Source organism: Aulonocara stuartgranti (assembly GCF_965226115.1).
Source record: "Aulonocara stuartgranti genome assembly, chromosome: 22".
NCBI classification, from domain to species: Eukaryota; Metazoa; Chordata; class Actinopteri; order Cichliformes; family Cichlidae; genus Aulonocara; species Aulonocara stuartgranti.
The window spans coordinates 23,659,081-23,684,887 of NC_138957.1; the positions used below are offsets into that span (position 1 = coordinate 23,659,081).

Below are 25,807 nucleotides of genomic sequence, written 5' to 3' on the forward strand. Positions count from 1 at the left end.
TGCTCCGGCATGACTCGGGTGCATAGTGCACCAGTGCAGTCATAAACAGGACTGGTGAGAGTGGAGCAGCAGCATTTTGTAATGAACAGATAACTGATGAATCTTCCTTTAGTCACGTAAACTGTCTGAAGGCGATGAACAGCCCCAAAATAAATAAATAAATAAAATAATGCTGATGGACAGAAAACAGACCAAAACATCACACCACGCTTTGGGAAATAAAACGGCAAGATCAACATTTTTATTTTAAACTCGACCATAATCTCACAAATTATTGGCTTCTTGTTTAAAACACACACACACACACAAAATGCAAATTTCCACTTGAAATGATTCGACTTCACAAAGGCAGGTCAAATATTACTGGGATGTGTCTTTTTTCCTTTTTTTTTAACCTCCTTCGTTCACGAAAAGCACAATCCAGCATTTAGAAACTTAAATTCTTATTTGACCCAAACAGAATCAGTATGAACGGCGTACATGTCACACAGCTTTATACAAGGTCGTCCAAAATAAGTCAGGCAGTGTTCGTGAAACCAACCCAACAGCTGGATTTTGATCTCACAACAGTTACAAAGATTAAACAAACAAACGAAAGGCTTCACAGCTACACTAACATTTTGAAAAATTAGTGAAATGATATCTGCAACAAGAGGAAAGTAAAAAAGGCTTAAAATGGTACATGTAGAGGAGGAATGCACGGGATGGTACATTCAAAGCTTTAGCGATTAAGGCAAAAGAAAGATGAAGCTACCGTCGACCGTGGACCTGCGTAGAGGACAAATCATGACATCATTTCAAACGTTAGTAACCTCCAGAGGCTGTAAACTCTCCTCTCGGATACACAGGGCCATGTTTGAGAACTTTTCAGTAAGGTTTTCTTGGTTTAATAAAACTTAAAATAAATAACAAGAAAATAAAGAAATCTTTAAAACAACATCAACATTTGCTTTGTTGCAATGAGACAAATGGCTAATAATTCAATCTTACCAAATAGTTTCTGCTTTATTAAGCATTTCTGTTTGAATAATTTCATATAGAGTACAAGACAGTGTGGCTGAAACCTGCTACAGCTCATAGGTTTGACCAAAAAAAGGACAAAAAAGTAAAAAAGATCATTTTAATTTAAACTCATTACCAAATAACTTTTAATCATCAAGCACATTCTGAGCTGGATTTAGAACCACCTTGCAAATATAAACCCATGACATGCTTTCTTTTACCTGTTAGCTGCTACAAGTGACTGGGTGACAAATTAAAGGAAAAAAACCTAAATAAAGTGCAGAAACAAGTGTTTTCACAGATGTGCGCTATTGCTATGTCCAGAGGTACTCGGATACTTTTTTAAACCAGGAACTTTCCGTTTTTTTGTTTTAAATCCCATCCACACGAGCATCGTTTAAAAACATCATGACACAGTAGCTCACAGATGAGCGTGAAATGACACGCTGACCTTGAGCAGAAATTAAGTGCAGACCCTTTAAAAGATTGTTGTATAATCTGCTAACAACATCCCCACAGGTGGAAATACAACCACAAACGTATGGAAATGTTGGCTAATAACCATCCTGAGCAAATAATAACATGGAGCACAAAAAAAACAAAACAAAACAGGTGATAAGGGTGCAACACCTTTGAATTTGCAAGAAAAAAAAAGTTTTCCACATGAAGTCATGAAAATTTACCCGGAAGGTTTTTTAAAACCTGTTTTCAGGGAGCTGACACGCCTTTTGTATGTGGACAAAAGACTCAGCTTGGACTGTGGGAAGAAACACGAGTACTCTGGGAGAACATGTAAACCCAGCCAGATGATGGACTCATACCCAGGACCTACTGGTTTTGAGTCTACTGGTCCCATCACCCTTTGTGTGGGTCTCGTCTTTAATTTGTCACCCATCTTTGCATTAAGTTAGTTGGTAACGTTGGTGCAGGCAGTGAGACTGGGCCAAAGTCAACAACATTGGTTAAACACAAGACTTTATAAGTCGAGTACGGCTGCAGATTCAGGTGATTTTTCACCTATAAACATTTCTGTTTTCACATCTTCAAACTGCTTTTTACAAAAATATCCGTCACAGCAACTTCAAGCACACAATAGGGGGGAAAATATGTATATAAATAAGTTTAAAATGTTTGGCAAATAGCTCACTGTTATCAGATTTATATTGATCTTACTGCATACATTTATCCAGTTAAATGAGATTTGGGGAAACAAACTAAAATTTGCCCGTCTTACAATCACACTTGGTCAGTCATTTGTGGGACTTGGACAGCAGAGCAGTATCAGTGTAAGAGGTGTGAGCGAGCACGCTTAGCTCTGCATTTTTGTGTCAGTTTATGGCATAAATATGGAAAACAAATCCCTTGAAAACATTTCTTTTCTTTAGGATGAAAGGCTTAATGAGAGACTGCATTGTCGTACAAAAGCTGTTTATAGTTCTTCTTCTCCTCCCTTTCATCGTCCTAACATTTATTTGGACTTTCATCCTGCCTCTAGGTTATTCCCCAGTAACAACAAAACAAACACTACATCTGAAAGCTGAATGTAAACTGGAACAATCGGTCTATAAAAATCACTTCCACATGTCGGCTTTAGTAAAAGATTATTAGTACTTTTGTTTACTTGGATGACGGAAATAAAGGTATTGAAGAAAAAAAAAAGTAGCACGATAAAAACAAGATGGACACGTTAGTCAGAAAAACAGAGGAGCTGCTGGATATCTAGCCTAGCTGATGGCAAAATGTTAAAAACATGTTTCTGTCTATATGAATGGATCCTATGTTTTAAACAGCAATTACTACAGCAACATTTCTTTTTGGTCACACCAGGATCGCTCATCAAGCCTGGCTGCTAACATCGAAGTTTACATCCTGATCAATCAGAGTTGCTTCTTCATCGCTTGCGTGCTCGATGGCCAGCGTCTCCGTGTTGTGCTCCATCTCCTCCTCTGCCAGCTCCGCTTCACTTTCCATCCTAACCGCAGGCGAACCGCTCAACGCTTTCGAGTGGTTGGGGAAGGTTTCGCTTCTCGATTTATTTTTGTTGACCGAACCTTTAGGGCGACCCCTTTTCCGCGGGACCTCGCCTTGGCTTTTTGCAGTACTTGGAGGACGGCCCCTTTTTCTCGCAGGTTCATCGATGGGGTCTTGCGGTGTGAATGGAGCGGCAGGCAGACTCTTGCGTAAATGAGCGCCTTTCTTAGATTCTGACTTGCGAGGCCGACCACGGGCTCTGCGAGGGGGGGGCAGAGATCCCTCTGGGGGATCCACACGAGGGTATTTCCTCGGTCTTCCCAGCGGCTTCCACACTTTTGGCTTTTTCTTCTCCTCAGGCGATGGCAGGGGGTACTTCCTCGGCCTCCCCCTTTTGTTTGGTGGCTTTTGTCGCGGTTGACCACGTTTTCTTCCACTCACAGGCAGGATGTGTACTTTCCGAGGCCGGCCCACTTTACCATGGACCCTATATGCTGGGGGTTTCTTGTTTAAAGACCCTTTAGGCCGGCCTCGCCCCCTCTTTACAGGCTGGGAGCCATCTGTGCCCAGTTTATTTTGTTCAATACTTTTTCTTGGCCTTCCCCTTCCTCTCTGAGGCGTATTTGAGATGCCATTCGACATATCTGCCGAGGTGTTATTCACCACCGCTTTCCTGAGTCGTCCTCTTCTGTCCGAGTTTAGGCTCTCATTTAGATCTAAGATCCCCACAATGCCAAGCTCGCTCTCCAGCCTTGATTTCTTATTAAGCGAGCCCTTCGGTCGACCTCTTTTCCTGGGCGTTACAGAGCTGCCTTCATCATCTTCCCCACTTGTTAAACTCTCTGACTTGCGCTTTACCGATCCTTTTGGACGTCCCCTTTTTTGCGTATCTGAGCCACCGTTCGGTAAGTCCTCAGCAGGAGCCTCCTCATCTGTTACAGACTTTCGTGGCCTGCCTCTTTTCTTAGGAGAATGCTCTGTCCTGTCTTCATCGCTGGCCTGACTCTTGGACCCTTTGGGCCGGCCTCGACCCCTGTGAATTTGGACCAAACTGTCAGCATGGTCATCTCCTGAGCCCCGCTGCTCTGTCTGTTTTGTGCCAGAGAGCTTCGGACGCCCTCTTCCCCTCTGTGGTTGTGTGGACTCGCTGTTGGAAACGTTCAGCTTCTTGGAGCCTTGCGGCCTCCCTCTTCCCCTCTTCACTGGATTGCCTACACTGGCCTGCCTTTCATTGCTCACAGGATCTCCTTGTTCTTTAATTTCTTCTTCCATACTGCCGGCTTCAGCGTGGACTACTTCTGTTGGTGTGCACCTGCATATTTAACAAAGAAATTACAGTTATTATTTAATATTGTTTTCATTTTACTCATTATGATTCATTACATAACTGGACGTAATAACATAATAACTACGTGTAGGTACGTGGAGTCCAGACAGACCACAGATTGTGTATGGAAGATGATAACCCCTACCACTATTTAATCTTTTAATTTTTCAAATCAATTTTTTGGAGGGATAAATCCATAGTAAATGTCTCAGAGGTGGAGTGACTTAAGTCAGCTGAGGCCTTTCTGTGTGGAGTTTGCCTGTTCTCCCTGTACCTACACGGGTTCTCTCCAAGTACTCCAGCTTACTCCCACAGTCCAAGGACATGTTTGTTTGTCAGTTAGTGATGCTAAATTGACAATAGGTGTTAATGGTTATGCCTATCGCTATGACAACCCTGTGTCCACTGTGAAGCCTGCATATAGGCTCCACCCCCATTATTCTGAACTGGATAAGCAGCAGATAAAATTGATGTATAGATGAAATTAATATTAAAAATTTGTGTCCCTGACAAGTGGGCCTACCTTAAGCTCTTAAAATGCAGTTATAGATATAAATGTAAATAAATGCCTTTCTTGTCAATGGCTGATAACCTCTCAAGCTGAAATTCAGCTATTATGAGTTACTGGCTACTTTTACGATTACTTCTTGTACTGACACATGTGACAAAAGCAATAAAAATGCTGACTCTGTTCATAAAACTGCACATTACTTACGTTTAATAAGTACTGGGCCTTTTATTATTTTTTTTAAATTTACATCGTAGCTTCAAAACATTTCCCATCATCACCGAAAAGCGTGATTATACTCATATAACTTATGATTACACAAAGAAATTTGGTCTGCATTGTAAGACAGCATATATGAACATTGATTATATTTTCATAATATCATTATGAAGCTAATAATGTAGTTTGCTTAATTTTTGTTATTTAACTCACACTGCTCTGACACTGGCTTCTTATGGGGATTTTCAAGTCCACCTTAAAAGGGGCATAACACCTATAGAGGGCAGTATTCAGTCATTTTCATGTTGAGTCAGGGGGGCATGTTTTCATCAAAACTTTACATACTGTGATAGGTTAATACTGAAGACTGTTGAGGTCCTCTTTAATCATCATAATCATCAAATTACAGAGATCTTAGAGACCACCCAGATTTGCACATTTATACAGATTTAACACATTTACAGGGCAAAACTGGCCGATTCTATTTGCCTCAGCTAACCATCAAAGTCCTTATCCCTGTAAAACAGCAGTTCCGATGCCTTTCAGTCAGGACTTTTCCCATTTTAATGAGAGCAGTCTAAGTGATGTGAGGTTGTCAGAGTCACAGTTGTGTTTTTATTGGATCTTAATGCTCTACACCTGCAATGTATTAAGATTGGACGTATTTATCAACCATGGACAATAGGCTGAGCCTTTCAATGGTCGTTTTTACAGGAACGATTTATTGATGTATTTGCCCATGAGTAAGTTTGCTAATTGTGTTGGTTGAAACTAAAAGAAGCAGTCAACGGGAAAAAATAATAGGGCTGTCTTAACGGCATCCTCTTCCAGCTGATATTGAGAACCACCGACCTTCTGATTAGTGGCTGACCTGCTCTGCTACCTGAGCTACAGCCACCCTATGTATTACTACACATGCTGATCAGAAATGACATGTTTAAGTCTACAAAACTTTCTTGGAGTTCCCCAAGGCTCCATTTTGGGTCCTCTCGCATTTACCATGTACTAACTCAAAAACACGAATAATATATAACCATGTAATTACTTAATTATATGTAACATTATGTAATAACTATATGACTGCATAGTTGATGGACATGGATTTGAATAATATGAGCAGAGAATGACATTCCTTTTAGTCTGAGTCTTAAATAACAACCACCACGAGACCACAGGCTGAAAGTCCTCAGAACTCCAACAAATTAATAGAAATACAAATAAGCAGCCTATCAATAAATGTGAGTTAAACCAGCTTGTGATAACAAGAAAAATTCTGAACAAAGGTGGCCTCTAACGTCTCCTGCCATATCTTCTACTGGGCTTAGAATAAAAACAGCGTAGTGGTTTACACATTCGGCCCACAAGACAAAGATCCAAATAAAGAAGAAACAGAAAGTGAAAAAGAAAAAAAAGTGCGCACCAAAGAGGTTTGGAGCTTCCAACCAAGGAAAATCTCCAGGACTGTGATAAATGTTTTATTATCAACGATCAAACAAAAACACAGGAAGTAGCATAAACTAGGATTAACTAAAATGTTAGATTTTAAAAAGGCTTGTCTATTTGCAACCCCTGAAAAATCCAGCTTAGACCATAAAAACTTAATAGCTTAAAAATACAGAAAAATTATTTAAAATGATTTATATTTTTAATAACGAAAAAAGCCAACTAAAGTAATCATTACAGTGAATTTGAATAGATTCACTTAACTCGTGCATCAATTTAAAATGACTAAACGAGTCCCTCTGCAGGCGATTTAGCACTTTTAAGGTGGACTGACGGGGAAAATAGGATGCCATGCTCAGCGTCTTATTTAGGAGATGGGGTCTGCACGGCTACGTCTATTTTCTGGGTTACAACCTTGCAACGGCGGGAAAGTGTAGCCGTGGTCTGCTGGTGTTGAGGTGTCCCACTAATGACGTGCACAATTAATATCCCTGCATGCAAAAATCTGTTATTTTGTGCTTTAATGGTGCAATTTTTACAGATTAAAACTTGTGCAACTTATCGAAAAAAATCACACAGACCCCGTGCATTCTCAGCAATAACTACAGGGCAATACATTTAATTGCATTTAAGGGCCTTTAGCAGAAGCTATGACTGTGGAGCAGACTGTTTTTCAGGTAATAGCCTGTTTCAAAATCGACGGTGCTGAAAAGAGTAGCTAACGCTGTGAAGCGCACAAAACAATGCCGTCAACGGGCTGCGTAACTCACCTTACATAAATATCCTGTATGATTTTAGTTTAATTTTTCATAAAATATTGATTCAGCAGACATACCGTAAAGTGAAAGTGCGCGTTTATTGTTGCTGTGATGGCTGTTCAAATTTGCGACCGCTTCCGGCCGTACGTGACATCCACGCGGCTCCGGAGGAAACTACAGCGGAGAATTTCAGTTCCGCCCCAGCAATTCCTAGGGCCCTAGGGGGACCAGGATCCCACTTTTTGATTTGATTTTGGTGTTACTGCAAGATATACATTATCTTAAAGTCTGTCTTTTATTTAACATTAATAATTGAGTAAAATCCATAGACAGTATAAAAGGTTTATATTGTATCTTATCATGCACTTAATTTCATATATGGATAAATTACACAGACAATAAAAAAGATATGTTTTATTTTAATTTTACCTTATATATGGATGAAGTACATAGACAGTAAAAATAAAGAATTTTTATTGTATGCTTGCCAAAATTTAAAATTGATGTAAAGATAGCAGCAGGGAATTTTTAACCACTGAAAACAATATTTTTATGTGTAAGTCAAAATTTTTTGATTATCTCAAAAAGTTGATTTTTTTTACGTTATTTATTAACAAGTTATTAACCCACACTTCAGAGAAAATAACTGGAAATTTCAAGCTATTAAGTCAAATCTTTTAGCTTGAAATTATGACTTAGCTCTGCCTGGCTTTTGGTTTTTTCCCCTTGCATAAGGGAAGCCCTTTATCAATGTCTAGTGCAGGTTTATCTGTGGAAATATGAAAATCACCACAAAGGGATAAGCTGTGAAGATTCTGGCCAAATATGATGGAAACTAACATGAAGAAAAGAAAGTGAAACAGTGGAAATATTGAGAAACTACCTATAACCGGGTGAAGCTGGCAGAAGGTGATTCTCAGGAGGTTTTGTCTCTTTTGTTAGAGTCATATTTCAGTTTGGCACATTGGAAAATATAGTGTGAAGTGACACAGGAGGTGAGAGTGTCATAACTGATGCTGCAGGAAGCATCCCCAGGTTTACATTTGTGGTGCCAAAGACGAGCCAACTCTGACAGTGCTCAATCAATCAAGTCTTTATCTCAAACAAAAAACAAGTGTTCATACATTAAACGTGAAATCAAAGTCATCATTTTCACGTGGAAAAAATAAAAATGTTGACATTTGCTGTTTGAAAAGGAGGCGGCGAAAACAAATGCTTATGAATTCCTAACCCATATTTTATCTCGGTTTTAATTATACAATCTAAAATATAATATATGCTATAAATAAATATGCCTAACACACAGATTCATGTTGTACTTAAATACATTTTATATATAACTTCTACAATTATTTAACCACCATATTTCATATTTCCAGAAGTATTGCTTTTTACATTACACACAATTATTTTTTAATGCATCACCACATAAATATTCAATACGCTATCTCATCCCTATTGTTGAAGTTTTAGTTTCACTGTTAGTTTAGCATAGGTGGGAAGATTCAGAAAGTATTTCCATAAAAATAAAACTTTCGTCTTGTCAGTTGTCTAAACCCTATTTTTCACCCTTTCGAAGTCTATGTTTTTTTTTATTTTTTCGTACCAGTTAACCAAGTTGTTTTTTCCCCGTGACTAAAGTATAAAGAAGGGCTACTTTATTTAAAGCCTAGTTTTGCTTTTCATATTTTAGTTCTATACATTTCATAAATATTCACAAGTGCTGTTTTCATTATCTTCATTAGTAAATGATGGGTACGAGTGTGTTGTCTCAGTTTTAATTAAAGTATAAGAGTACTTCACCAGATGAAGGTGAAGAGTGACTAACTCAGCTCTGCCCTCCAGAGGCTCATTTGCAGATTTTAGAAAATGTTAGCTGGTAATGGTGCACACAGGCATAAAACATGTTAAAGAAGGACTAAAATGCTTTCACATATTATAGTGTAAGACAAGTCACTTACTATTATTCATCGTGCCAAGCATTAAGCATGTGCAATGCATTTAATCAATGTAGCAAAATCTCTGCATCCAGCAACTCGAGTAAGAGGTTTAGAACAAAGTCCTTTATTTTTTGTGCCTCAAAACAAGATCCCTATAATAAAACACCTTTTCACTGGAGCTTAACGTTTGACACTTTATTCAACAACACAATGATATCTAAATGTTTTCAGTTTGCACAAAATTTTTAATTTCTTGTACCAAGTTTTTTTTTTTTAAACCAGGACTCTGTAGCTTTACAAGCTTCTTCAGCTAAAAGAGTTAGTCTCACATTTTATTTTTTACTCTTTGCATTACTTTACTTTGGATTGCAACACCTTGATTTTCTTTTTTAGGCATTCTGTAGATTTGCTCCAGTTCTTGGGAACATTATCATATTAAATGAACCAATTTCAGTCATCTTTTAGCTGTTTATAGACGATGTGAAGCCATCTGAGTGCATGGCCGACTCAGTGACTGCAACGTGCACATGTCCTGTTGCTGCAAAACAAGCTAAAATCACGACCCCTCCACCACTGTGCTTGACAGCTGGTATGAGGTGGTGAGTTGATATGCCACGTATGGTTCTCTCTGTTCTTCATGGACAAACATCTCTACTTTGGTCTCATCTGGCCAAAGGACATTGCTCCAGAGGTCGGGTGGTTTGTTCAAGCCATGCTGCCATGTTCTTTTTAGAGAGAAGTCTCTTGAAGCATTTCCAAACAAGTCGGTCCTTTTGCAAGCGAGCTGTTATGAACTTTAACATGCAGTGGCCTGTAGTCTTCAAAAGAAAAAATATAAAACAAACACTTCACACAGAAACCCCAGCACGCTACATTTCAAAGCTTTGCTGTCTAACCTCGAGGTAAATTTGCTAAGATGCCCACTCCTGGAAAGAATAGGGCATGTTAACACTCACCTGCATGCTCCAGAACAATAAAACCGCTGCTCTTATAGAAGCGCTCACGCGTGTATGAAATAAAGAAAAGACTCCTCTTAAATGTACAAAGTTTTATTCAGAAGTAACAAAGTGGACTCTTTATGTACTTACAGAAGTCTCCACAAAAAGAATCAAGGCCCACAAAAGAAAGGCTGAACTGTGATTTGAGGAGGGTGTGACTCACTTTAGATAAACTTTGATCCCATGCAGGAAGAAGTGTTAGAGCTGAAGCAGAACAGAAAAGTTACCTGCTACATGGACAATGATCAGCTACTTTGGTCGAAAATGAGAGGAAGGGGGGGGGGGGGGGGGGTAATTGTTCTACGAGCAGGAACCACATAGACAAAGAAAAAGGCATTTGGTGGGGAAAAAAAGTAAATTGGAGGCAGATTATGTTGTGCTGGGAAGTTGGATAAGGGGGTGGAGTATGAAGTAAGGGCAGATCGGTGAGGTCACCATCAATCAGAAGAATGTGAGGAGAAAAAGAAATATGCAAATATGTTTATGTGTGAGGAGGGGAGCTGTCAGTTCAAAAGAGGGAGAGAGGCTGAGAGAAAATGACAGACGTGGCCCGAGGAAAGGAAAGGCGCGTTTGAGAAAGACAACCCCTGGGAGGCTGCACGGTGAACCCACTGCCCCGTCTCAGCCCTCCTCCTCCTCCCCGCCTGTGTGCTTTGCCATGGTTACCAGACAGGGCTCCCAATGCAGCCAGTTAATGCGTTTTTCAGCAGCAGGAGCGAGCTGCGTACTAATGTGTCTCAGTCTGTCTCCTGCACAATCAATGTCAACTGTCCTGGGATGCACAAACACATGGAGGGCTGCGAGCCAGGGAACACAGAGCCACCCTGGCTGAGCGTCAGAGGCTGAAAGAAGGCTGCATCGCTTTCATTTTTAGTCACCTGGAAAGTTTTACTTGCATTATCTGCAGAAGCCTTGAGTCACATGTCGATCTTTCTTACACAGGTATGAAATGTTGAAAAAGTATCCCACAAGATAAAGGAACACAGCTTATTAGTTTGAAATGCTTTCAAGTGCTCTTATATTTATTGGATTCACAAGGCATTTAAATACAATAACACATCACATCCATAAAAATACTGGATGTACCAACATCTAACTTAAAATTTGCCAGTTTTCTGTTAACCTAAAGAGCTAATTTAGTCTTAAAGTGTAGAAAAGAAACATGAATAATTCCCTATCGTTTTCAGGAATGTGTTAAAAGGGAACTCGCACAAATTTTCAGCTGCCATGAGGAGCTTAAAACTCTCCCTAAAGGTTCCAATGTTGTAGTTTTCCATCTCTGGAGTTAAAGAAGTCCTGTGCGAATCATATCGGGGTCACGACCATTGGCTGTCTTTATTAAAAGATGGCTGATACTCAGAGCACAAAGCCGGCCAAAAGGTTCTGCCCCCTGGAGAGAACCATGCTGTCTCTTCTCAGCTTTTCCAGGATGAGTGGGAAGGTTAGGAAACTCTCTGGAGATCATTCTGCACACTCTGGAGCTTTTACTTTTGCTGGTCTTTATTAAAGAACATTGTTTTTGGCATCCAGAAGCAAATGCATGCAGCTTTGTTCCCAAGGACCTCACCTGTGACCTTTCATATCATCACAGGTTAAGGGTCTCAGGGACAACGAAGCACACCGAGAGCTGCTCGCAGTCAGGTGTCCGTCAATTCTACGTAATGGACTGCAGTGACGTGTGCCATCTTTTTGTGGTTAATTCATAAGCATGTCATGTTTACGCCACTATTATGCAATTATGTTAGATACATGCCATCTTACATTACGGGGAAAGAAAAAAAATACTTTAAAATGACAATTGATGCGTCACATGAGACGTTACCATTGTTGGTTACCGATTCCGATGCAGTCCGATCGTCTCGTCCGACAGAACTGGATCAAATCCTGTGAAGAGAGACGGATTTGATTAGGACACGAGTCCGCATATAAACATCCGTTATCGGAATGTTACACGTCTACATTTTGTTTTCAGGGCCCCGTCTGGCTGCTTTTCCTCCTGATGTAGCCAGCGCCTGCTATTCAGTGCAGGTCTGTGCAGCAAGTCGTTGAAATAAAAACGCCCCCTGCTGGCAGACAGCATTAGTAGACAAGTACGCAAAGAAAAACCCGCAAATTTATCGTACAAGTCAGGCCTTATACGGACGAGTTAAACTCTAGAGCGGTCGTGCATTTCACACACGCAACGAATCTTTGTGCACATATATGTAACATCCACGGACAGCTGTGCCTGCAACCGCAGACACTGTCGTCTTACATTTCCTACAGGCCTCGTGATCTCACAGGATTATGCAATCACTCCCCCATGACAAAGATGTTCAGCCTTGAGGGAGTAGCACTGATTTACTCTTAGCCAGACAAAAAGTCACACAAGCCTGACACGGCAGAAAGAATCGGGCAGAGTTCAAACAACTCATGCACAGCTGAGAAGCTCCATTTGCATCACACGCATGTTGTGTCCAGATGACTAAGCTGTCACCTGCCAAAAATCCAGAGCATGTCCTTAATATACCAAAAACCAGCCTGTGGACAGGTGCACGCATGCAGACAAACATGCGACAGTGAGGTGCTCACAATATAAAGCCTTTTTGCAGTCTGTGTGAGAGTTTACACTGCCTCTCCCCATTTCCTCTTTGTCTCTGTGCTTGGAGATATTTTCCTCTGCCCCAGTTTTATGAGCTTCTCTGCTGCTCTCAAACATCGCATGACAGACAAAGAGCGGAGGATGTGAACCAGAGGCTGGAGGGGAAATGAAGTGAAATATTCGAGGAAAAAAGAAAAAAAAAAGACCCTATAACAGAATGAACATGAAGGTGGACATAATGAAGGAATATGGCGGGTGGATGTGGTCAGTCAAATCGCTCGATTTGTTAGACGGCCCGCTTGAGTCATTTCGAACTCACCATTTGTTTGCCTGGTGGTCCCTACATGAACACACTCATTCCCTGTGAACACGCATACAACAAGTGCATGTACACAGAACAGGTATAAGCGCACACACTCTTACGATGAGTTATTGATCCATTCTTGCTTCTTACAGAAAAAAAAAAGCCAATTAATCCAGCGGTAAAGAACAGCGCTTGATAAAACCTATCCTGCCTCATCTTCAGTCTTCCTTTTCCTCTGAGTGCAGTACACAGCGGCGACGGCGAACAGAAAAGCTATTCCCCTCTCGCTACCCCTCCATCTCTCGCTCTGCTCTTTTTTTGTCTCTCCTCTTCCTCTATCCCTCTCTCAGGCGCTGTCCCTGGCTCTGCTCTGTACCCGTTTCCCTCTGCCAAGTCACATCATTAATTCTCCAGGCGATTAGAGTCCGAACAGACTATGAGGCAGGTACACCACAGTAAAAAACAGACGATTGCATTGATTCCATTATCTGGTGCTGTACCAATAACCCCACTTCCCACCACCACCACCACCCAGTAACCACCAACAGCGCTATGACCCCCCACCCCCTCCCCTTCATAAATCTGTGTCACCTACATACAAACATTCACTCTCTCACACACACACAGGCAGACACTTATGCAAGCATGCAGTATCTCCAGCTATCGCTCTCTTCTCCTGCTTGAACACCCTCTATCACTCTGTCCCCGCCTCCCCCTGCTTCATCTCAGCCCTACCCCTCATTTTCATCCTTCCCTCCTCATCTCTGCACCCTTGCTTCGCTATCCAACCCCCCCTTTCATTTCTTTCCAGGCCTGACGTCCCGTCTCGCCTGAAAAGGGAAAAAAAACAACAACAAAAAACAAACAACAACCCCCCTCCCCCCAAAAAAACCCCAACTCTACGTTCACATGATGCAGTGTGTCTCTACGTGGGTGTCTAACTTCGTGTGCGTTTGAACTTGGGCTGCTGTGCTCGGTGCATCTGGAAGAGAGTCAATGTGTTCAGAGGGAGGGGCGCGTGTTTGAGGTGTGTGCGCACTTTTGTCCTCGTGCACGCATGCATCTATGTCAGAGTGTGTGCAGGATAGAGGGGAATGAAGGTGTGGGGGTGGAAGAGGCAGCGTAGGGAGCTCAGACCAAGGCTGTGGATTTTACACAGCGCGAGGATCAAAGCCACAGCAAGCCCAAAGGTGATTAACCTCCCAGCCGCTCTGACCACAAAACTGCTGCTTCTCTTCTTCAGTCTTTCATCAACACAACCTGCCTGAACCATCTACGCATTAATTCAGCAGCTTTTATTCCACAACTCCTGAATACATATAATAATAAATATTATTATTAAAAAAGTGTCAGTAAACTCCTTTGACAGAAGAATCTCCGAAATTAGAAAACGAGTGAGAATTTGAAGTGGCAGACTAATAAAGTAACCAGAAAACAGATGTGTTAACGGGGAAAACAGTCACGGTGTGAAATGTGCTAAAAATTAAAGACAAATGGAGACTTGAGCCGCCCTTTTTGTAAAACAGCAGGTGGCAAACAGCTGAATTTGGAGTCAGAAGATGCTGGGGAGTAGTTTCTTTGTGTGCTCGTAGAAAAGAGCAACGATCGGCAGAGATTGCTGATATGTGCTCTTCCCCTCCTCTCCCCCCTTCCTCGTTTGAGCACTGCAACGCAATGCGGATACTGGGTGTCTGAGCCACTAGCCAGACACACTGGGGGACAGAGCAGGGTGGGGGAAGGGGGTGGGGGTGTGAGGGAGCAGTAGGAAGGAGGCGGAGGCAGTAAGCAAGTTCACATACAGCCTTGTGCTCGAGGACACGCTGATAGGAACGTCTGGGCACACTGTCATTATCTACCATGACTACAGAGAGCAGCGGGCACAGTTCATTTTGGAGACTTGTGTCAGCCGGATACACACAGCCACAGCTCTGCCATATTCACAAACTGTTCATATACTCAAACTGTTACAATAGGGGACTTAAGGCAAACTTGAATTACATCGTCACTACCAGACCATAAAATGTTTCTGACTCTCAACGAAATATTAAATTTCCACTTTTCCTGCATTTTAGGCTCCTCACATTCCAGCCCAAAGACATCAGGAAATATTCTGTGTTCCTGTGCATGGCGTGCTAACAAAAGCCCAGAAACAAACCGCTATTGATAGTTTGCTCTATACCCCGTTGGACTGCACCAAATAAACCAAAGAGCACTGCAGAGCAAGGTGGATATATTGATGTCTGGATTAGGTGGGTCTCGACAGCAAAACCCAATTAGTATTTCAGATGTATTAGATTTAAAGCGGTTTTGTAGCTTTTTTTTTCCCTCCACCCCCCTCCATGTTTCATTATAATTATTGGTGTGAAATTGAATTTGCTGAAGGAGAAATTATTTTAGATCTGATAACGGACGCCATCTGTACAGCATGGAGCATTGGTGCATCTTTTTGTCGTTGACTGAAAAGCCAACAGAAGTTTCGTCCAAAAGACCTTGAAAGAGATTTTAAAAATGTTGAAAGTGTTGAATATAAATATATAACTACAGCCCTGAAAACTCATTACCACTTTAAAAAAGGAAGTCACTTATTTTTTGTGCTCTTCTTCATACTTACCACATCAAGAGGCACGATGTGGATGCATTCAGGTGAAGTCTGGGTGACTCCGCAGGGAAAGCTAGAAGGTTGTACAGTTATCTCCAGGCTTTTTATTATGCGAAACCATACAACCAACTACCTCACACTGCAGAGCACAGGAGCAGGTTAGCACTGGAGTCTTCTTCCACACAGTCTTCTCATCTTTTGCTTCATTTATGATCTCAAAGCCATCAAAGCTTCAAATGTTTTACTGTACAATATTTCTAGTGACTTCTCTATTGCGAGGAATCAAATAAGCTTCTTGAAGTTTTTTTCCCCTCCCAGTCTCATTACAAGATCAAAGTTTAACACCAAAGTGGTTGAATTGAAATAACGCATTCTGCATTTTTGTGGACTTGTCTCCCTCTTGTGGGTAGACGCAGTATGTCGACAACCACCTCCCCCCACCAGAGGTGGAGGCAGACTTTCACCATCTATGAATACAAAGACAAGCACTTAACCTGCAGTTGCTCACTGTAGGCGTCTGCCTGACCTACTTCTGCAAGTGGAGCTGCTAGAATCTTCCACATCCTCAAAGATTCAATTCAGCACTACAGAGCACTATTCCACCATTTCTCAGAGGTTAAAGTCTAATAATCCTGTGCTGCTGTTTTTATTGTTGCTGAAGCCATACTTGTATTCCAGCACTGCAATCAGCTTTGAAGGTTATCACATATGACCTCCAAAGCTGATCGAAGGAACGTTTCTTTGTTCACTTCTATGGTGGGATGTCGAGACATAAATCCATAAGCATTCTTAAGCCTTTAGTATATACATGCACACAATAAGATTGCGCACCCCCCGATTATATTTAAGCATTTTGCCTATAAAATTTGCATAGTTGGGGCATCATTGACAAGAGACCAAAGGGGAACGTTGATGTTGGGTCTGTGTTTCCACAAACCCCGCTAATTCTAGAGACTTATTCATCATGAAGAAAACAAGACAGTCGATCGATCCATTACTTGCACAAGGGAGGCCTCGTCTGTGTCCAGCACGACAAAGAACCCCAAAAAATGGTGGCCTCCTCTCGCTGCCTTTTATTGACAAACTTCAAACAATAGTTTACAAAGCACCTCCCCTTGCAACCCCCCTTTGGTTACAAAGACAAGGCACTGTATGTAAATGTATACACTGAGTGTGTGTGTGTGTGTGTGTGTGTGTGTGTGTGTGTGTGTGTGTGTGTGTGTGTGTGTGTGTTATGTGAGAATGTGTGTGTGAGACCTCCTGCTGACCAAAGGGTCATAAACCCAGGAAGCTTACATCAAAAGAAACAGATCTTTCAGATAGGATGTATCTACAATAAAACCTCCCCCAGCACAGAGTGGCTGGAGAGGTGGTCAGAATCAAAGGAATGGCTTTGATCCTACTGCTTAAACTAAGACTGTACAAATTTAAGAAACACAATGGCAACATTCAACAATTAGACTTAACAGTTGGAAAAGCTGAAACTGAAGTTTCCTGCAGAAAATGATGTTATTCAAGCGGTTTTGTTAACTGGGTTAAAAACAGGAAATACAGAGACAGGTTGAGCTCGACTAAAAGGGTATGACTTGATTGTCAAAAGGAAATTGCCAGCTGTTTCAGTTAAATATAATCTTTTGCCTGGTCCCATAAGAGATCGTCATAGCAGATCACCTGCCTTCATCTCAGCCGCTCTTCACTTTTACTTATGTTAAAGATTGTACTTCAGTTTACTTTAAAAGGCATCTTTCAGAACTGCAGTCAATAAAAGACTGATCTCCATCTGTAGTAATTTATATTTGGCAGCATGGGTGTGTTGTGGGACTTCCTTGCCCCTTCAGTGTGCAAACATGGAAAGCAGGTGGCAGGGAAGGCAGCAAGACCCCAGCATAGAACAGGAGGAGGAATCGATGCCTACAGATAAAGTTGGAGACAGGATGGTGAAAAAGAGAAGCTAAAGTGGAAGTGGACTGCAAAGCAACTTGCAGATGTGCAGTCTCAAAACAATAGAGGGGCATCAGTTGAGCCATCAGCTGAAATGGCCTGGCACTGAGATGAGCAGTGATTGCTGCCGAGCCTGAGATAAGGAGCACCCACATACGAAACTCAGTGACGACCGGATACCACAAATTTGAGGACATTCAGCAACATCAAGCAGCCACGGGCCAAATATTGACTGGAGATGTTAAGTGGGTGGGTCCTGAGTTGAATAGCAGTATCCTTTGGAATAGATACCAATGAGAGCAGTCACCTCAATTGGTGGCAAGGACATCAGGGATTTACGTAGGCCAATGGAGCAAATTCCTTCCTGCATGGAAGCCCATTTAGTAACTGCCCTAAGCCAACACTGGAGTTGATTCCTGCACGTCTCAATTTCCACAGAGAAGAAAACTGCCTTTGTTAAACTCTACATCCAAGGCTCCCTCCTAAAAAAAAAAACCTGTAGGTTTCCTTACGTTTTACAATGCTCTAAAAAAAAAGCAGCAGCATAGAGCTGTGCAAATAGAATTACGTAGAAATAAAATTCCAGCTGTGTTTTACCTGCATCATTTTAGCTCATTTTTAAAATTGACATTAAACCGTGTTTCTACTAGGAGACTTAAGCCATGTCTTAGATTGCCTTGTCCATCCTTAAATGAATAGGTTGTTTGGGTGCAGGGTTGCATCTAAAGTCTTTTGTAATTTCCTGAAAAAGACATGGCGGTCTTGTTGCCAGGCAGTCAGAAATGTGTTAGTGGGCAGCGTTTTCACCCTTTATTCATTGTTTGCTTGTGTACAACCAAGCACAACACGAGAGCCACGTGAATTCAAGGACAGACTGACTGCAAATGTGCTTCATTATCTTACTCCTCTGAGATCTGGCAATTTGCTCCACTGTTGCGTGTGGCCATTTGGAGGAGCCATCGCTTAGATTTAACACCAACTGCTATAGAATCTTCAAATTTACAACATCTTGGTACTTTCCATTAAGAAACAAAAATCCCACTTGTCGCCAGCCTGTGAATTACTGCAATCATTTCTCATCCCTTTAAAGCAATCAGACTAAACTCTTTATGCACATCCCTGCTCTCTATTGTTATCACATAAAGATAAATTATTCTCTGAAAAGTTTCTAAAAAGGCAAAACTGACCTTGCGGTGGTGAATTATTGTCAAGTGTTACCTAACAGAATTGCAGCAGTAGTGAACACATCACTGGCCTTAGGTCTTTATACTAACAAGGGCAAACCGAAACACAAATGTGAAGCACCCTGTGGAGTTGAGCAATGCTGCAGAGAGGCTTGTAATGCTGAAAGATGACTGTTGAGAACAGAGGACAATGCCTCCCAAGAGCAATCGAGGGAGCAAATTTGAGTGCATACATGAATGGAAGAATGAGATTGAGTCTGTAAATACAGATAAAAGCCGCATTTGATGTACATTCTGTCCAGTTGTCGTTTGCTGGTTTATGCATGACTTTCTTCCTCATCTGAATCTCAGGAAGGTGTCAGACACCTCTGTACACTGTAAGAGGATATGCCGATTTATGCTATTTAATAGGGTATTATTCAGTGTAATGCAAAAATTGGTGCATTGTAGAGGAGTTTTCAGTGTAGCAAACAGGATCTAATGGGTGAATAATTAGATGACAATTTGGAGTAACAGCACTATCCAGTCAATCTGCCTCATTATACTCCATAAATAATGGGGCGCACCCACACATTCGACATCTAGCTGAGGTGATCTCCTGCAAAAGCAGCAAATTGGCTGTTGTTAGCAGTCAATGGCTGTGTTTTGACACTGCTCCTGTGTGCCTCAAGGACTCATTGATTACTTGATAGCTGCTGCACAGCTGAGTTGCTAGGCCTTCCATTCAGCTTGGCCACTGCACAAAAAAAACAACAAAACAAAACATTAAATGCACAAGTCTTAGTCTCTCACAGAGCTGGATGCAAACACATAAGTGGAAATCACAGATTCCTTAAAGGGTAACTCACTGCTGCCTGCCACAACCATTAAGGGTGTATTAGTATACATTGCCCAGCATAGGTCTATTAGGATGATACATGGCTGTGAAGGGCCCTATCCAATTACATTAGCAGGACTAAAAGTAGTTTGTAAACTGTCTTATGACTGTACTAAAGATTCAAAAAGACTTAAAAGAAAAACGAGCCTGTGTTCAGGAAACTTCAAACTTCAGAGAGACTTGTTTTGGGCCAGCTTCCAAATATAAACTCATTCACCTCACCCCTCTGCCCTCCCCTCTGCCATACTGAAAGGCCCCCACGCTGCCCATCCTTCATTTTCTTCCTTTGGCCATCCTCCCACCTCTAAGTGCCTCTTATTTGTCCCTCATCACTGAACATTTCACAGAACAAACTCTTTACAACTTTTTTCCAGACAATCTCTGTTCATAACAACTCCACCGCCCTCCCTTCTCTCTCCACCCTCCATCCTCTTGATTCCTCTCCTCCCCTTTTTAAACCTCTCACCTCATTCGCAGTCGGATCACGCATGAATGCGGCATGGTTGTGCCAATGCCAGCTCTTTGCCAATCTGCTTGGGTGTGTTTGTGTGCCAGTGAGATTCTGGTGGGAAGCCCCTGCACTGGAGGCCAGGGGTGGCTTATAAGCCCGAACCCCAGCTGGTGTTGGGTTAGGTGAAGCTTCGCGAGAACAGTCGCCCCTTTGGGAGCGCGAGAGAAAGTGAAATTATATTGAGCAGAAGTATAAAGTTAGATGCAAGTTGCCACAAAAAGGTCATCAAATTGAAGAAAATGCACCAAAGAGCCCAGCTGTTATAACAAAGATATCTGTGCAGAGAGCATTAATTAAAATCTGCCATTAATGAAGCTAATCAGTTACTCTAGATTGGTATTGCGCCAATTTAAAAGAAAAAGAAAAAAACAACAACAAAAAAAAACACATTAGATTCGCATCCAAGCTTTCAACACAACAATGTAGCCCCAAAACAGTACTAAACGATTTCTCAAATTTAAAGATTTGTTTATGTGACACTGTGCCTGAAAAGGCTATAAATGCTGCAATATTCTTGTACATATTCAAAAAATATTGTTGGTTAAGGGATGAGACAAATCTAAAAAGCTCACATGGTGTTAAATGCATGCACAGGATCTTGTAAGTCAGTCAAGACTAAAATGCCCTACAAAAAGCTGTTGAATTTTCCACAATGACCAAATCCAGAGTGCAATTCACTGCACTGGGTTTGAGCGTCTGGTTTTTGTTTTGGTTTTTTTTGCTTCTCTAGCATTTGCTGCCAAGTTGGTCGTTTTCTCCTTTTTTTGCTGCTAGGAGTAACAAACTCCCTGAACCCAGTTCCTTGGATTGTTTAAGTTGTTTGCTTTATGACAGCCAACCTCCACTCTTCAAAATAAAGCAAATCTTAGCTTGCAATCTGATACTTTAGTACTCATTTCCTACTTTAATGTTTCTACACCTGCTAAAGTACCCCGAGATTAGTACTAGGAGTAGTTTTATACAAGTACAAATGTCCAGTAGGATTTAAAATAAATAAATAAATAAGTATATATATACCTATACACACATACATATACACACATACATATACACACATACATATATACATATACACACATACATACACACACACACACACACACACACACACACACACACACACACACACACACACAACCAACATTTATGTATACATATATACATAAATATAAAACAAAACTGAGCAATAGAGAAATAGACGAGTTATCCAGTCAACTAAAAATCAAGCCCACCACTTTTCATACAAATGATCAAAACATTTACACTGCCTTCGAAGACAGAACAAAGACTTCAGGTGGCTCTCAGCCACTCCTTGGCTTTGAGAAGTGATGCGCAGAGTACGGCACCACCCAAACAATGTAGGGGCAGAGTCTAGCGAAATCTGCCCAGTGACAGCAAATAAACTGGCAAGTGCTAGCTCAACAGGAATGCAGGCCTCAGACGGTGGTTCTCAACTTCAAGGTGAGGGAGCAATGCCGGCCTATTTGATTTTTTGATTTTTCTTTTTAAACAAAAAACCCCAAAACAAAACAAATGCACGTCATCAGAGCAAAAAACAAACAAACAAACAAAACAAAAACAAGAAAATCCCCAAAATGTTTGTTAGAAATCTCAGAGGAATTAAACTATACGAATCCATGTTATTCTCTAATCCACATTTTAATAAGATCTCTGGAATGGGTGTGTATTTAAAAAAATAAATAAAAAAATAAAAAAAATGAAAATGACATGCATCTGTGCAGCCCTCCTTAAAAATCTGATTGGACTGTGTGTGAAGAGGACTGACCCCAGATCCCCGCTGATGCTGAAGCACCCCTTCAGTAGGAATACAGCTGGCTGAAGCTCCAGATTTAGTATCTGCGAGTCACAAACCATAAATTATTAGCTCCCAAGATAAAATGAGACTCTGTAGTACAATTTCTCCAACCCCACTGCCACCACCACCCCTCGCTCTCATCGTACCTTATTTACAAAGGCAGAAAATGTAACCATGGGAACACACTACCAGGCAACCTCAGTGGCTTGGCATGATGCCCAATGGTTGCTAGGGCACTGTTGTCAATGGCTATTGGGTTGTGTGGGCCAGTGTGTGAGTAGGAGAGATTGAACACTCTCACACAAATACACAAGTTTGTAGATTACACACAATATCTAGGCATTAAATAAATGTAGACCAACATGGTAGTGTTCCATTTCCATAATAGGGGCTTTTATATGCATCTACTGTGTAATTATTTTAAATAATATGGGCCATTTAAAAAAAAATTATTTATTTTTTTATTAATGGTTTGACTGTGGCTGACAAATGATGCAAGGCCGCTTTTGTTGGCTAACAGACAAAAGGAAAGATTAAGCCTGCAGGCAGTTACATGAGGCCCCGTATTCGATTATGTTGAGTAACATATGCAGCAATGATCCATGCGTTTCAGTCTTCTTCCAAAAGGTCCTAATGTGTTAATAGTGTTTTTAATGATGGAAATTCAAATTTGGGATCATTTTCATAAAAAGTCAGGCTAAAAGGCATTTAGCCATCATTACCCTTGATCTATTGCGCCATTTACCTTTGAGTCACACCTCTGGATATCAATAAGGAAAGACATTGAAGTATTTAACGTCACAACCAGGAATTACATGGAGCTTTATTTTTCCATGGCGCTACATGGAGCTGCTGGATGGTTGACCTAGGCATTCCTGAAAACTGCAGAGCGTTGTGTAGATTATTAGCATACCGCAGGATAGAATAGGGAGAATCAGTAAACAAATTTAAACATCCAGTTTGGGTATGTAAATAAACAGTGATGTTTAAAGCAGAAGTCATTCTGGACTCATCCCAAAGTATTTGTTCATGACCAAGTAAACCATAATGGCCCTGCCTTTGGTAGCACAAAAATGTATAGCAATTTATGCATTTATGACACAGGAAGCCTCAAACACTGTGTTGCAGAGTATGAAACGGTTGAAGTGGAAGATAATGGTGAGAACGAACACTGTGCCATCAACAAAGCATGAATGAGAGGGTGGTACAAAAATTCATGTACAGCGGAGACAGTTGAAGACAATGGCAATGAATAATACATTAATAACGCTGGAAAATAGAATCCAACGTCATAAATTAAACAGCATTCACCCAAACAAATGCAATAATTATGACACTGCAATACAATGAAAGAGACAAATGCATGGCTTTTTTGTTGGTGTGCACCAAGATTCCCACATGTTGATGTATATATGGGCTTGTGTGTTCCTGTCTGTATGCACTTAAGGCTTAAGCAGAGTACTGCCTGTGGTGCATCTTATCTAATATAAGTGCAGACACAGCCTCCCCTCCCCTTGCTTCTCACTCCCCTCCTCTGGCCCTTTGAACTCAAGCTGCTGCTGGAGATGCAGTCTGACTGAGCACAGCATGTCCTGAAAGGAGGTCAGAGGGCATGACAAACAGTCTGGTGTCATGGCAACTTGATGCCGCCAACCAAAAATTTGGTGTGGCTGGTTGGTCTGCAGAAACAGTCCACCTATCAGTGGACAAACTCTCGGCACCTGGTTATTATAAAAAAATAATAATAATAAAAAAAAAACTCATTAAGAAATCAGTTAGGAACATGCCAAAACATGCCGATGGCACCATTCCTTTATGATTGACAAGGACAGTGTAGTTATGTTAATCCTGCCTGATGTAAACACAGGAACCACTTCAACTGTATGTATCACAATCCAAGCTTCTTTAGGGAAGCCTTTTTGAAACTGGAAATGGCTTGTATTCATTCCAGGTTTTTACAAAGAATTAAGTTTTAAGCAGAAACCAATAGCCACCCAAAGATTGCACAAGAGATGGACTAGCGCCTTGTTGGTTTTGGTCTTTTCACAGTAAGGGTTGGGGTTATGCTTGAACTAGTTTGTTTGCTCTTGATTTGCAGAGTAGTTTGAGGACACATCATACAACGAGTGAAAAGCTGTCCGTCAACACGGAGAGGGAGGGGTACAATATTGTTCAAACATGAGAATAAGGGCATGCAATCTCAAATATCTAGCAAAGACAGTGTTTGGAAGAGAAGCGGCAGAAACAGTATATTACAAATCAATGCTCAAATACAGCAAGTGTTAATGTTAAAATTTTAGTTGTGCAAATTCCTTTCTACGCAACTGCTGATACTGGAAAAGGTAGGCTGAGATTTTTGGAAGTGTTTGATCACCAATTCCTTAATCCCATTGTGTGCTTTAGCTCCTTTTCCCCCTAACAGATGATAGGCCATTATTACATTTCAGTATTTGCTATGAAACCATTTTGGGAAAGCCCATCAGCATGCAGCTCTAACCTTGACTGACTTAATTGTAAAATTTTACTCTGAACTCACTGAATAGTTTTCAAGAAATATGCAATTACTGCCACAAATGTCACCTCGGCTCATTTACCTCGCTACACAATTACCACCAAAATGAATGCCTCTCATTTGTTGTTCTAATGATTCTGACTGTAATTCAGCAAACCTGAGAAATGAACTGCAGCTGTACTTGTGTCGCCTGCCACCAGCAGCCCTAGACTCACTATGTTTTCATCTTACTCTGAAAGTGTTGGATCAATATAGAATCCAGGTTCCTTTGTAAGCCATTAGCTTGCCTGATGCTTGAGCTGAGACCTCTCCAAACCACTGTGTTCTCAGCCTAAAAGCTCTCATATCAGGAGAGTGTGATTGCAGGTGTGTGCACAACCTTTGAAGCAGTTTATGTCTTATAGGTTTGCAAATAGTCGTGTTTATCCTTTTGTTCTTTGCATCTGCATCCGAGAGGTTTGCGCACGTGTATGCGCACATGCATGTACTGCGTCTGTAAGCTTCTGCGTGCACGGTATGTCCTTGTGTTTGCTCAATGCGGCAGAGGGTGGAGTGGCAGATCAATAGGAAACAAATGAAGATCAATATTAAGCCAGGGAGTGAAGGAGAGAGAAGGAGAGATTGAAAGCAAGTGAGTGGGGTGATGCGCCACAGCAGAGGAGGGGGGAGGATGTGTGATGGTGGGTTGAAGGGTGATGTGTTACCAGCAGCACAGCTACTAACTGTCCACTTGGGAAAGACCACTCATTTCTACAGCCTTCTACAACCCTCAGCGCTTTTATGTCACCAATTGTTAAGCAAGGTAGAAGGAAAATTAGAAAAAATATACAGCATTTCAGCATCAGTGGTGATTTCAAGCAGAAAGTGAAATTTAAAAAGGGATTCTCTTTGTTGTAATTTTTTTTTAAAGCCCTGTCAGGTTACAAAACCCTTGACACACCACAATCTCCAAATGTACATACATCTCTCCCTCTCTGCAGCAGTAGTAAGTAGGACTATGATTTCTGCTTTACTTATATTTTATGCAACAGTTTTCCCCGTGTTAGTTTCTTTTTGGCAAGATCCGATTTGTTGATAACCAGGGCGAGAAGGTCATGGCTGCAAATAAACAAGGCTGAACCCTCCAGCTGTAGCTGAAATGACCTTTGACTCTTTCCCCTCACTTAAATTCTGTGTCTAAATAATGAATTTGTCTCACCAGGCGCAATAAGAAATCTCGATAAAGGAAGGATTTAATTCTGACCTTTCAACTTAAACTCCCAGCTGGAGCTTGACATTTGCTCAGCGACATCAGCAAGGACCCAACATGTTCAGAT

At 41.2% G+C, this 25,807-nt stretch overlaps 1 protein-coding gene across 2 annotated transcripts; it reads right to left on the reverse strand.

The window, feature by feature from the left end:
* Positions 1-210: 210 nt before the first annotated feature.
* On the reverse strand, positions 211-7,413 carry LOC309698087 (uncharacterized protein). Of its 2 annotated transcripts, none has more exons than XM_082520360.1 (2): positions 7,306-7,413; positions 211-4,285 (listed from the first exon to the last, which is right to left on the reverse strand). In XM_082520360.1, exon 2 carries the CDS (start codon positions 4,243-4,245, stop codon positions 2,839-2,841), a length of 1,407 nt encoding a protein of 468 aa, XP_082376486.1. In that variant the 5' UTR covers positions 4,246-4,285; positions 7,306-7,413; the 3' UTR covers positions 211-2,838. The 2 variants fall into 2 exon arrangements, with proteins under 2 accessions (XP_082376486.1, XP_082376487.1); XM_082520361.1 differs by having other exon boundaries at positions 7,241-7,324.
* Between the last annotated feature and the right edge of the window lie 18,394 nt (positions 7,414-25,807).